At 34.6% G+C, this 15,008-nt stretch overlaps 1 protein-coding gene and 1 pseudogene across 2 annotated transcripts in view; one reads left to right on the forward strand and one right to left on the reverse strand.

Moving 5' to 3' along the window:
• Positions 1 to 15,008, reverse strand: part of LYPLAL1 (lysophospholipase like 1) — a 41,702-nt gene that overhangs the window by 13,097 nt on the left and 13,597 nt on the right. For both annotated transcript variants that reach the window (XM_017870015.1, XM_017870016.1), the window contains exon 3: positions 8,658 to 8,827. In XM_017870015.1, coding sequence (XP_017725504.1) covers positions 8,658 to 8,827 — 170 coding nt within the window. The remainder of the gene's footprint in view (positions 1 to 8,657; positions 8,828 to 15,008) is intronic.
• Positions 903 to 1,734, forward strand: LOC108528279 (beta-citrylglutamate synthase B pseudogene; annotated as a pseudogene).

Here is a 15,008-nt window from a genome sequence, read left to right on the forward strand (position 1 = left end):
GTAAAAAAAAAAGCAACACTAGAAAAACCAGTAGAAAATTTATTTTATATTCACTCACGTTCTAATGAGAAAACTTAAACTCATAAATTATTTCAAAGAAATTATAAAAAGTCTTTTTTTTTTAAAGTCTTTTATGTCAAACTATAATGGAATTGAAAACAACAAATTAAGCACAAATTAAAATTAGTTACCACTTCCTGTGTACTTGAGAAAATTTTTTCTTTTTTTTTTTCAGACGGAGTCTTGCTCTGTCCCCAGGCTGGAGTGCAGTGGTGCAATCTTGGCTGACTGCAACCTCCACCTCCTGGGTTCACGCAATTCTCCTGCCTCCTGCCTAGGCTTATAGGCACTTGCCACTACGTCCAGCTAATTTTTTGTATTCTTTAGTACAGACGAGGTTTTACTAGGATGTTAGCCAGGATGGTTTCGATCTCCTGACCTCATAATCTGCCCGCCTCGGCCTCCTAAAGTGCTGGGATTACAGGCGTGAGCCACCGCGCCCGGCCTGAGAAAATTTTTTCAAGACCATATTATTCAATGTAATAAGGTTCTAATTCTACTAAAGGTACAATTTTTTTGTGAAAGGAATTTGATAATACGTATTAAGAATCTTAAAATGTTCAGCTAAATGTAAAACTGTTGGCTTTAAAGTGAAATAAACTTAGATTCAAAATTCATATTGGCTCCCAGACCTTAAGAAAATCCAGAGATTCAAGGTTAGTGGACTGCCTCTTTGTGCCAGGAGGCAACTCCAGGGAGACAGTCTTCACGACCTTCTAGACCTTGCCATATACATCTCTTCATCTGGCTGTTCCTCTATTCTTTATAATATCTTCCATAATCAAGTGATAAACTATACTCAAGAGGAAATAATCCAGGCAAGGAAGAGCAAGCAGATCAAGATGTGTAGTTCTTTCGGCTGCCAAGTTGTGGTTTTGACAGATCATGGCATCAGGAACACTACCCCAAAAAAGATCTTGTGAGCACTGAAGGCCAAATGCTGTGAGAAGACTTTAGGGCTGTGGTGATGCATGAGGTGGTGTCAACAATCCAGCAAAGAAACTAGGTCTACGGATCAACTGCTTACCCCACGTGGTGGCAGTGAGAGTACCAACCCCTTGGGTGATATCAATGTCTCACACCATCTAGAGAAGGTGGAATGCCAGTTGATGAACTGATCTCAAGCCATCCTGAAATGTGCTAAGAAGTCGTGGGCATTTCAAGAGTTGGCTGGCTATGGTGTTCCTCTGTCAGACACTTTTCTTATGATGGCTATAAAATTTTGCTAAAATGATTGATGAAGCAGAAGTACTGGAGTTACCAATGGTAGTGAAGAATACATGAGGTCACAGAGGTAAAGCTGTTTTCTTGGCTCGAGATAAGCACCATTTATTTGGCTGATCTAAGCCATCTTAATCATCATGAAGCTCTGTATCCATTTCAGAAGCTAGAAGAGTTTCATCGACAGGATATATGTTGTTCCATTGTCATGGGAGGCTGTATGGTTGGCACCATGTTATGCTGTTCAATAGATGGAAGGATGCAAAGCAACTGCTCACTAGGTGGTGTGGGGATAATGTGCTCACTGAGTGAACAAAGGAAGCAGCTAGCTGTCCAGGTGTCTAATATCCTTGGGATGAAAGTGTGTGGCATTGACCTTGTGACGAAAGATGATGGCTCCTTCTCTGTCTGAGGCCAGTGAAATTTGCTATTTTCCTTCAGATGGACCTTATATTTGAGACCAGCCTGGGCAACATGGTGAAACCCCATCTCCACGAAAATACAAAAAATTAGCCGGGCATGGTGGCGGGCGCCTGTAGTCTCAGCTATTCATGAGGCCAAGGCAGGAGAATGGCGTGAACCCGGGAGATGGAACTTGCAGTGAGCGGAGATCACACCACTGCACTCCAGCCTGGGAGACAGAGTGAGACTCCATCTCAAAAAAAAATTAGCTGGGCGTAGTGGTGTGCGCCTGTAGTCCCAGCTACTCGGGAGGCTGTGACAGGAGAATTGCTTGAACCCAGGAGGCGGAGGTTGCAGTGAGCAGAGATCTTGCCATCGCACTCCACCTTGGGCAGGCAACAGAGCAAGACTCCGTCTCCAAAAAAGAAAAAAAAAGGTCAGTATTAACCAGCTTTAAGAGAGGTTTGATCATACTTACTTGCACAATTTTTCCCCATTTTAAAAAGAAGTGTTATAAAATTTTTTTCCATAGACTAAAATATTAAAATTGAGTGAAAGTTTGATTATTCATGAACAGAATAATACTTCTTGTCTGTATAGTATCTCATTTCACCTCATAAAAAAGATATGAAAGAGGAGTTTCTAACTTAGGATACCCTAATCATATCTAAAATAATTTATCTTGCACAGGGTAATTGAGGGACTCACACATATATTAGTACCTCCGACTCATTAGCAGAAGGAAATACTAAATACTTTTTTTCACTGAATGACCATACTTTGGAGTACGCATACTACTTGGTATCGGGAAATAAATGGGGAAGAGAACTGCTTAATTAAATCATCATTCATATGTTCACGTACAGACCTTCTGTTGCCACATATATTATTATATATATACTTTGAACAGTTATATATCATGTGTAAGTAGACAAATGCATTTAAAAACACAAACAGAATAACCTCTGTATCTGATGAAAAGCTCAAGTTTGTGTTGGTGGGGTATGGGAACCAGGAAAATATATGTATGTAGTTTTTTTTCAACTTCACCAACTATATCACAGGAAATGTTTGAAATTAGTTCACTTCTAATTTTACTTACCATCTTTTGTGCATTCACGTAATATTAAAACATAGCTTTAGCAACCTATTTCTGGGCTGTAAACTCACACATTAGAATGAAAAGGGGAGAAATGGTCAACTTAGATTTTATAAACATGGATATCTTCTTGAATTCCCTTAAAATCAAGGTAGAATAAGATTTAAAAACACAAACAGAATAACCTCTGTATCTGATGAAAAGCTCAAGTTTGTGTTGGTGGGGTATGGGAACCAGGAAAAATATATGTATGTAGTTTTTTTTCAACTTCACCAACTATATCACAGGAAATGTTTGAAATTAGTTCACTTCTAATTTTACTTACCATCTTTTGTGCATTCACGTAATATTAAAACATAGCTTTAGCAACCTATTTCTGGGCTGTAAACTCACACATTAGAATGAAAAGGGGAGAAATGGTCAACTTAGATTTTATAAACATGGATATCTTCTTGAATTCCCTTAAAATCAAGGTAAAGAATAAGAAAAAAACCATTCTGGAAGACCCAAAAGAAACAGCAATAGATATTTAAGTGAATGTTAAATTTATTTTCATAACTGTTTAATAACTTTTATGTAATTTCATTTCCATTATGAGAAACAATATATCAAATGTGTAGTCATGACAAAATCTTAAATACTGTAAAGTTTTTATACGTTAAAATTGTAATTCTAAACTATAAAAACTATTTCTGATAGTTTTTATATCACCCATTAAAACTGGATTATATATAACATACATAATATGTACATATACGCATATATATTACAAGTATAAGCTATTCTACTTAAAATTTTAATAATAGCTTTTTTTTTTTCTTTTTTGGTGCCTATTATTGACTTGTCATTTCTGCTGGCTTTTCTACAATGAACTTTGAAATATCTCCGTATATACTGTCAATCAGAAAACTACCCTGGAGCATTAGAAAAATTCAACAAGAGACTTGATTTAATCAATCACATTGTCAGACTTTGAAAAGATATCAAAGGCACTGATTTTCAAAATACATCTTTTTCTCAAGAAGAAAACAATGGAAAAACAAATTCTCTTCATTCAGTGAGCTCCAAGTTCGGGGTTTGGGGGGCTTACAGACATTGCAAAATCAAGTCTTGTGTTATATTTTTCTCCCAGCTGACTTTTTTTGAGGTTTATGAGCGATCTGGCTGGTAAGACATGATTCCCTCTAAGAAAATATAGGTGCTCAAACAGGTAACCTCTCCTACTACTGTTTTTATGTGTGTGTTTAACTTCATTTAAGATTTGTTTCTGCTTTGAGAAGTGTCTGTTCATGTACTTTGCTCACTTTTTAATGTTTTTTTTTGTTTGTTTGTTTTCTTTTTTTTCTTGTAAATTTGTTTAAGTTCCTTGTAGATTCTGGATATTAGACCTTTGTCAGATGGATAGATTACAAAAATTTTCTCCCATTCTGTAGGTTGTCTGTTCACTCTGATGATAGTTTCTTTTGCTGTGCAGAAGCTCTTTAGTTTAGTTAGATACCATTTGTCAACTTCTGCTTTTGTTGCGATTCCTTTTGACACTTTCGTCATAAAATCTTTGCCCTCATCTATGTTGTGAATGGTACTGCCTAGATTTACTTCTAGTATTTTCATAATTTTGGGTTTTAGATTTCAATCTTTATTCCATCTTGAGTTAGTTTTTGTATAAGGTGTAAGGAAGCGGTCCAGTTTCTATTTTCTGCATATGGCTAACCAGTTTACCCAGCCCCATTTATTAAACAGGGAATCCTTTCCCCACTGCTTGTTTTTGTCAGGTTTGTTGAAGATCAGATGGTTGTAGATGTGCGGTCTTATTTCTGAGATCTCTATTCTGTTCCATTGGTCTATATGTCTGTTTTTGTACCAGTACCATGCTGTTTTGGTAACTGTGGCCTTGTAGTATAGTTTGAAGTTGGGTAGCATGATGACTCCACCTTTGTCCTTTTTGCTTAGGACTATCTTGGCTATATGGGCTCTTTTTTGGTTCCAATTTTAAAGCAGTTTTTTTCTAATTCTGTGAAGAATGTCAATGGTAGTTTAATGGGCACAGCATTGAATCTATAAATTACTTTGAGTTGTATGGCCACTTCACAATATTGATTCTTCCTATCCATGAGCGTAGAATGTTTTTTCCCATTTGTTTATGTCCTCTCTTAGTTCCTTGAGCAGTGGTTTGTAGTTCTCTTTGAGGAGGTCCTTTGTATTCCTAATTTTATTCTCTTTGTAGCAATTGTGCATGAGAGTTCATTCATGATTTAGCTCTCTGCTTGCCTATTGTTGGTGTATAGGAATGCTTGTGATTTTTGCACATTGATTTTGTATCCTGAGACTTTGCTAAAGTTGCTTATCCACTTAAGAAGCTTTGGGGCTGAAACGATGGAGTTTTCTAGATATTGGATCATGTCACTTGCAAACAGATACAGTTTGACTTCTTCTCTTCCTATTTGAATACGCTTTCTTTTTCTTGCCTGATTGCCCCGGCCAGAACTTCCAATACTATGTTGAATAGAAGTGGTGAGAGACAGCATCCTTATCTTGTGCTGGATTTCAAGGGGAATGCTTCCGGCTTTTGTCCATTCAGTATGATATTGGCTGTGGGTGTGTCATAAATGACTCTTCAGACATTTCTCAAAAGCAGACACTTATACAGCCAAAAAACATGAAAAAAAGCTCAACATCACTTAGAGAGATGCAAATCAAAATCACAATGAGATGGCATCTCACACCAGTCAGTGTGGCAATTAATAAAAATTCAAGAATTTTTGTATTTTGAATTTTTAAGATGCTTGTGAGGCTGTGGAGAAACAGGAACACTTTTACACTGCTGGTGAAAATGTAAATTAGTTCAACCATTGTGGAAAACAGTGCGGCAATTCCTCAAAGACCTAGAATCGGAAATACCATTTGACCCAGGAATTTCATTACTGGGTATATACCCAAAGGAATATAAATCATTGTATTATAAAGGTACATGCACACATATGTCCATTGCAGCACTATTCACAATAGTAGACATGGAATCAATCCAAATGCCCATCAATGATAGACTGGGTTAAGAAAATGTGGTACATATACTCCATAGAATACTATGTAGACATAAAAAGGAACAGGATCATGTCCTTTGCAGGGACAAAGATGGAGCTGGAAGCCATTATCCTCAGCCAACTAACACAGGAACAGAAAACCAACCACTTAATGTTGGAAGCTATACCATGAGAACACATGGACACAGAGAGGCAAACAACACACACTGGGGACTATCAGGGAGGCGGTGAGAGGGAGAGCGTCAGGATAAACAGCTAATGAATACAGGGCTTAATACCTAGGTGATGGGTTGACAGGTACAGCAAACCACCATGACACGTTTACCTATGTAACAAACCTGCACATCCTGCACATGTATCCTGGAACTTAAAATTAAATTACAATTTTTAAAAGATTTGATATTGTTGTACTAGGATTTTTAAAAACGTAATATACTGCAGAAAATCCACAGTATCTCTAGTACTCAAAGATGAACTAGATAAAGTAATAGATCTGGGAAAGGAAGAGAGAGGATGGGGCAAGAGACAAATGGACAGCAGTTACCATTCAGTGTGATAAACTCTTCAATACACACTCATTAAGAGTACTACTCAGAGTATTTTCTCCTTTTATCTATTTTTTTTTTTTTTTTTTTTTGCTTACGAAGACTAATTTTATTTTTTAAGGCAATTTCTTATCCTAATCTTTTATTTTCCTATTGCCACCACACCACTTCAGATTTTCATTATATTATACTGGTTTCTCCATGTCAGACTTCTCCTCCTTTTACTTACCCCTTCTACCAAATTAGTTTTTCAAAGTATAATTCTAATTAACTATGACTTGAAGACATTATTTAATGATCCTTTACCAATTATTACATGTTATTATACCTACAACATAAAGGATAAAAACTGAACAGAGTATTTACTGAGAGACTAGAATAAACCAAATATTTTATTCATCTCTCAGTAAACAGATATTATATTATTATTTCCACTTTACTGATTAGGTAGCAAAAGTTAAGTGTAGGTAATAAGTGGTGAGCCAATTAGGAAGTGGTGGATTGCAGATTTGAACTCATTTTTGTCACCATTATTTCATCATGTTCTAGTCTCTTACTGTGGCTATCTGAGTCAACAGGTACTTTCTAGTTAGACGCAAACTTTGTTACAGCCAACTAATGTCCAGACAGACAAAAACAAAAAGCATTACTTTGTCTACTTCTATTTTAATGTACATTCCCTATACCTAGACTTCTACACTATAATAGTTAAAATTTTAATAATCTGTGCATCTTAAATGCCACTGCATCTTAAATGCCACTGCCATCTTTCTATTAAATCTTTCTCATATAGCCCTAAATGCATATGACTACTTCTTCCTCTGAATTCCTATGGTACTAATCGACAATTTACTGATTGGGTAATGCTATTCATTATAGATTTCCTGAGTATTTGTTCTGTGCCAGGCATTGTGATAGGTCCTGGGAAATAAAAGAAATATACACTATCATGTGCTTTGAAAAGCTATTAGTTATACCACATTAGAGCACTCATCACAGCCTGGCTGGCATTACAGTTACCATTTTAAGAATCTTATTGGCCATTTCAGGTTGTAAGAAATATGTAAGGCAGATAGATCCTGTTTTATTTATCTGCATGTCCCTGTGAACATCTATAATACTGTGTGGCACATAGTGGGGACTTAAAAAATACTTCATAATCCCCTAGACTAAGTTAGGCATCCCTTCCCTATGCTCTTCCTAGTCCTCCTATACTGCTCCATGTTTCTCTCTATTAGAGTTATACATCAACGTTAAGCATAGAAACATAGAAATACAGAGTTAAACATAACGAGGAAACTAAGGACCAGAAAAGTGATATTACTGGTGCTAGAGGCCTTGCTGCTTTCAACAAAGTGGAAACTAACACCAACACGGAATAGAATAGATTTTATCCATTATATCATGTTGTCTCTCCTGACTCAACAGATAGTTCAGTACTTCAATAAACACAAAGAAAGTTTATTAGTTTACCCAAATTCTATCTATAAAGAATTTCAATGTGCATTTTAAAGTTATTTAGAACATAATGGAAATATTTAATTTGCTTTTAATTCCATCATTAAATATAACCCATTATAAGTTAAATAGTTACAGATGGAAATAAAATCCTTTCACCAAAATATGTCGTGTACTATTCATATTCTACACGCCCCATCTCACTTTTGTGTGTATTAGAAAAACAGAGATTTTAATAATTTATGCATATGCTAAGTACAGAAACAGAAAAAGGTATTAAGCAGAATAAAGAGCTTATATAAAGCTACTTATATTCCTTAGGAACAGGGCTTGCTAAAGACAAGTCTAACAAAAATTTATAAATACTTTATTCTTGTGAGATTAACTCTGAAGATTATAATTTTCATAAATTTAATAGTATATTCTGACTGTATATGTTAATAATGGCAATAGTTGTTTAAATATATTCACAAGACTTAAGGTAACTGAAGTAAAATGTTTTAAAAATTGAAATGGATAATCTCTTAACTGAAAATTAAACTAGAAAAAATATTTTAACTGCCACAAGATTCTCAAAATCTGTTATTATTTAAAAAGAAAATCAATTAAAGTTTCATGTGCTGTTGTTTATAATTCTAATATCTTTGAAATCCTCAATATGTAAAGTTTTTCTGAAACTATGAATGCATTAAATTCATAGTTATGTAATGAATTAAATGCATTAAATTCATAGATATGTAAGTGCTTCTAAATAATGTTCCAAGTAAGATTTGATGTATAGAATTAGACAAAAGTGAACAACTATAAATTACCAACATTTAAAGGTCTTACCTATTAATATCCTGTTCTTCTTGATGCCACTTTTTACTTCTTCATCAATCAAATCAGTAAGCACTTGACACATGACATCAATTGATTCAAGGTGTTCTGGGCAGTCATTGCTTATTTTAAATCTGTCAAACCATACATTGGATAGTCCTCCTTTCATAGGAGTATATGATCTGTTTAACAACCGCCCCCAAAAAAAGAAAAGAAAGGAAAAGGGAATATGAAAATTGATGCTTTAATTCTCAAAATATTAGTGTTTTGAATAAATGATTTCAATTTCCTCTAAGTTTTATAAGTTAAATGCATATTAAAACTACTCCCATGTATACTGTATTAATTATCCTATACTTACATTTAATCCATTAAAATTTACTAATGCCAGTTCATATAATCTTTACCTACTCCCTCCATCTTTTAAGAGGTAGAACAGTTACAGTACCAGTGAATCTTAATCCATTCATTGTATATTCATGCTCTGGGATACTATGTTGGTTAAAAAAAAATACACACACATATGTGTACAGGCACACACACCATCAAGATATTCTAAACTGTAACGGAGTAAAGGGGGTCCTGTATTCAAGCACTATGTTGGTAGATGTAAATGAAAGGGGAACAAGAAAAAATCTTAGAGATTTCTGTGGACAAACACAGAGAGGCACGGGGGATATATAAGATAAACACAGAGAATAAATGTTTTCCAAACATGAAAAACAGAAGAGTTGCACAGAAGATAATGCTTATCCCTTGGCATGCCCTGCTTTCTCCTCACGTAATGATGAAAAAACAGAGTGCCAAAGAAAACACCGCCAGTGACAAAAGTGCCTATAGTAATTTGAAAGAACTCTAAACCAATGACAATATTTCCCTTTGATGAACCCGACACAGGATTCTTCCCAAACCAATACCTCCACCACTTTGCCATCTCAAATTTAGCTATATACTGTCACCCACCAAAGTTAGTAAAGTAAAAGCATGAAATGTGCAGCTAAATTGAAAAACAAAAATAGAGGGTTAAAAGACAACAGGTGAGACCTGAACGTGCTTTTGTACTTCTTCTCTAGTGAAAAACCCAAGTAGAACCTCAGCATATCCAAGGAGCTAGAAATATTCAATTGTCATTGGCCTTGGGATGCATACAATCTTTAGGACTAGTGGGTGGTACTGGAAGGGAACAGAATTACACCATTTTTCAATATTGATCATATCACCCCAAAATAGACATCCACTTAAGGAGCTTGGGCATCAAGAAGGTTATATTTGGAATGTTTCTCAGAGAAACTGAAAAAAAATCTGGAAACAAGAAAGTTGCGCTGACTAAAATTTAACAAAAATTCATATACAGGGGATCTTTTATTTACTCAAATAGAATCATACAAACATTACTTCGTAACGTTTTCTAAAATTTAAATGGATACGATGAATACCTCTGAAAATCAGTGCATAAAACTTAAATGTTTCCCTAAGTTTATGCAGACACATAAAATTTTAAAATATGAAATTATATATATATACACATTGTTTAGATGTTTTTAATGTAAATCTCATTCATTTTTTACTCATCTCTCCATTCCTCCTCTTCTCTCCAACTCCCTCACAAATCTTGTCCTTTACTTTCAGTAAACTGTGTAAATGATCTGAAATATATCCTTCAATGTTATTCTTATACATAAAAACATGATATTTACAGGCTATTTCTTGGAGCACTATTAGCTTTTCAAAAATAAAATAGTCTATCTGATTCTATTATGTGCATCATTCTTTTTTCCTTCAACAATAGCTCATGGAAATCCTTTCATCAGATATAGTTCTAACTTACCCTTTTAATGGCTATATTATATCCTATGATAAGGATATTCTACAACTTAATCAGCCATTCCTCTAATAATGGGAATTAATTTGGTACCCAGTTTTTAGTCACTAAGAACAATGCTTCATTAAACATATGCATACATGTTTTTATGTACTAGAACTTTTATTCCTATGGAAAACAGTGAAGAAACAGGTTGGATTAAAAGGTACAATTTTTGTCTTAATAGATGTCTCAAAGTTGCTTCCATAAAAGTTGTAAAAATTCACCTTCCTGCAGGAAAGGTACAAAATGTCCTTTTGCCCACAGCACTAGTAGCAGTAGGTGCTAACATACATTAAAATGTTACCATTTAAGAGTATCAATTGAAGTTTTAAAACCAACTTTATTGAGGTATAATTTACATATATAAACTATATTGAACTACACACATTTTAGGTGTACAGTTCAATTACCTTTTACAAGGCAACCACCATCTCCACAGTGATATATAGAACATTCTTTTTCCTTGGAAAATTCCATCATGCCCCTTCACAAGCAACTCCCGTAAACTTCCCAGGCAACTACTGAGTGAGTCTATCAATATTGATTTCTTTTGTCTGTTCTATAACTCCACATAAGTGGAATTGCTGACTGATACCATTTGCTATATTTTTTCCTATTGTGGTTTCAATTTTTTTCTTGTTTAAAAGAGTACCTTGTCTATTATTGACAAATATTTGTTACATTTATTTCAGGCATTTTCTTCCAAGTCTATTTTGAATATTGATATTATTATGTATTTAAGGTTTTTTTTAAAAAACTGGATAAAATACTCCACATTTGATATAATGCCTTTTTTTTAAAAAAATCAAATTTATGGGTCTCCAGATTTGCTTAAGAAGCTCCTGCCAATCCATACGTTTTTTTTTGAGACGGATTCTCGCCCTGTCACACAGGTTGGAATGCAGTGGCGCGATCTCGGCTCACTGCAAGCTCCGCCTCCCGGGTTCGCGCCATTCTCCTGACTCAGCCTCCTGAGTAGCTGGTACTACAGGTGCCCGCCACCATGCCCGGCTAAATTTTTGTATTTTTAGTAGAGACGGGGTTTCACCGTGTTAGCCAGGATGGTCTTGATCTCCTGACCTTGTTATCCGCCCGCCTCGGCCTCCCAAAGTGCTGGGATTACAGGTGTGAGCCACCGTGCCTGGCCCCATACTTTTTTTTTTATATGTAAAAGCCCAGATTTTCTTTTAAGATTTTGTTTTCATTTTATACCTAAGCCTTGAATTTTGGGGGAATTTCATACATGGAGTAACCTAAGGATTCAAATTCATTTTATTCCATGGGATAGCCAATTGTGCTTGTGCTATTAAAATAGAGAGAGAAAGGGAGGGAAGGAGGAAGACACCCTTCTCAGCAAACAGTGAAATTTTATCTTTGCCACATATTTTATAGTTCTGCATTATCTAGTCTCTCTAAACCTGATTTCTGTGAGAGAATTCAGCCCTAAGACATACGTTATAGATAATGAACTGACTTCCCTCCAACACATCTAGAATGGTGCCAGTTCTATATCATATATGCGGTGGGCAGGGGAACAGTCACTCAAATAATTTTCTATGTCTTGTGATTCAGCTGAATAGCTTTAGTTGAGAAAGGCTCTATTTTGTTCCACTAATCTATTTATCTATTAAGTTAGTATCACATTAATCACATCATAGCGGTTTTAGAGCATATTCTGAAGTTGTGTAAGGTAAGTTCCCCTCTCCTTACCATCATGACTACTAGTCTGTGTTTTCACTTGTCCTAGCTATTCTCAGGCATCTATTGTTCCTGATTATCCAATAAATTTATCAAAACATTTAGTAAACTTTAAACTACTTTCAAATAATTATCCTTAAAAAATATTTTTGGAATTCTAATTAATATTGCATTATTGTCTGAGAATTACATTTTATGACATAAACCTGTGAGGAGGGCAGATTTTTGCAGACTGAGCTTTTCCTTCATCGCTCTTTATCCAGGCTCTCAACGCGTGCAGAAAAGATAAAATCTTGCACCAACTCTATAGTAGGACTCCTACAGAGCACAAATTATCCCACAACCCCATATGCCTTCTGACCCCAGAAGCTGTGTGGCTCTAGAAAGGTAGATAAATTGGAATTAGAAGGGGAGAGAAGGCAGAAAGCATTCAAACCTTCCTCCTGCCAGAATCCCTGAAAATGAGAGTAGATGTTTTCCAAATAGTCATTGTCAGACAAAATGAAACCCCAAATTGTAGTCAAACTGTCACTAAAATCACGGTGAAGTTCTAAATCAAAATATCAAAAATACAACACTCACTTTAAAATTCCAATGAGCCTGTTACCCTTTTGAATTGTTTCTACTTCCCTTTTCATTTGACGCTGCTATTTCTGTGTTTATTTGTCTGTCTAAATACTTAAATAAGGATGATATCATAGGCTAAAATGTGAATCATTCTGGGAACTCAGCCATTAATGGAAAAAAGTGACATTCACTTAACTTTTCTTTTTTTTGACAATACCTTAATTAGAGATAGATGCTCAGTAGAGGTAGAATCCCAATGTAAGTATTTTACTAATGTGGTAGTTAAAAAAATCAAAATTCTCTTCAAATGGAGTAATTGAGAAAAGTTAACGAGAAAAAAATAATTTAGAACTTTCTTGCTAAGAAAGCATAACCAAGAATGTATAAATCTCCTAAAATGTTAGAATAACATTTAAATAAAATATAAAGTTTGTTTCTTAAACAGCTAAAAACTGTCACATATGTTATACTCATTCACCTTCTTCCTCAAATAAATCACTTTATTAGCTGGTATAAAACTCCTCAGACATTACCACAATAAATAAATATGTTTGGCAAAGAACATCTGTGTGGTTCCTAAGTTAATCAATCAATCAACCCATTACACATTGGTAAAATATTAAGCTAGAATAAAATGTCCAAGGTTAAAAAAAAAAGAGTTGACATTCAGCTTGACACTAAGTTGTTTTTGATCTGTGTTGCCTTTAAGTCATAAAATCCAAAGGTCATTTATAACCTTTAAATTAACAAACTGGCACCAGTCTTCCTCTTTATCCTCATTTCATACCACTTCTCCCACCATTCACTAGGTTCCAGTCACATCTGTCACTTCCTTTTCTTCAAATAGGACAAGCTCATTATCAGTTGAGTGACTTTGCATCTGATATCCCCACTACTTAGAGGGCTCTTTGCAACATTTCTGCATGGTGGGCTCCGACTGTTCATTTAGGTCTCAGCTCAAGTGTCACCTTCTCAGGGGAGCTTCTTTGACTCTCCAACTGAAAATATACCTCCCTTTTACCCCACAACACACACATATACTCTCTATCCCATTATTCTATTTAACAGTCTTAATATCATTTATCACTATTTGAAATTATTACATTTAATTTCCCTTTATTTTCTGTCTCTACATGAGCTCACTGACAGCAGGGACTTTATCCTTTCCACAGACATAGCCCAGGTGCTAAGAACAAAGCCTGACATAGAATAGATGCTAAATATTTGCTGAATAAATTTCAGTAATCATTTGTGTCACTTGGGAATAATTTGTACCAGCTAGAAATAACCATGTCTAAAATTATTTTTGCTTCAAACATATTTTGACTTTAACTCTTGTAAAATCTACACTGTGATTTGTAGAAAACAGTCAATTTTGTTCCTTTTTTAAAAAACCATACCTAGGAAAACTTTTTCATACTAGTGTATATTTAAACATACCTAATACTTACCAAAGAAGTACATTATTTCTTCAAAGTAGCTGTTTTTAGTAGGGTTCCTTACTAGCATACTTGTAGTACAGATCTACCGTTATCAGGAGAGGGTTCTCCTACTATCATGCTTCAGATAGGAATCCTAAGTGATGGAGTAAAGAGGAATTCAATTGTTTACGATGCCTAAATAAAAAATGCCTAGTTTATTTTAGAATAGATATTTACTGAAAAATACAAACATGGACTTTATGTGGAAAAACAGTGAATCCAAAAGTATGGGCACTATGCAAATCTTATTACTTTTAGAATTTTTTAAAACACCAAAAGAAACTATATTATCATATAAATCATAAGTGGCTTGTTAAAAAGTATTTTTAAATGGAAATTCTGATAATAAACACAAACTAAGAAAATCTCTAATTGTAAATATAGCTAAAACATGTCATAGAAATAAAAATCTTTATTGGGCACTTGAATTAAAGAGTCCAAATTACCACAGTGGGGAAAAAAAAAAAAAAACAAAAGCAGTATTTTCCATCTAAATCAACACAGCAAACTAACTGCTGAGTTTTACTGAATATGCCCCTACCTTAGCTGATTTAAAACATCTATTAAATATAGTTGAGGAAAATGGATACCTTATAATCAAAATGGTAATTCACAATTTAATCAAAACACGCTTACATGCTATAATAGACCACAACTGAGTAAATACAATAAACTATTGTTCTCCTCTTAAGCTCTTTAAAATATGGTTGACTGTTGAAAACAAAAATTATAACCTTGTTTGGTACAGTTTTC

This window comes from Rhinopithecus bieti, unplaced genomic scaffold (assembly GCF_001698545.2).
Source record: "Rhinopithecus bieti isolate Rb0 unplaced genomic scaffold, ASM169854v2 scaffold_1673, whole genome shotgun sequence".
NCBI classification, from domain to species: Eukaryota; Metazoa; Chordata; class Mammalia; order Primates; family Cercopithecidae; genus Rhinopithecus; species Rhinopithecus bieti.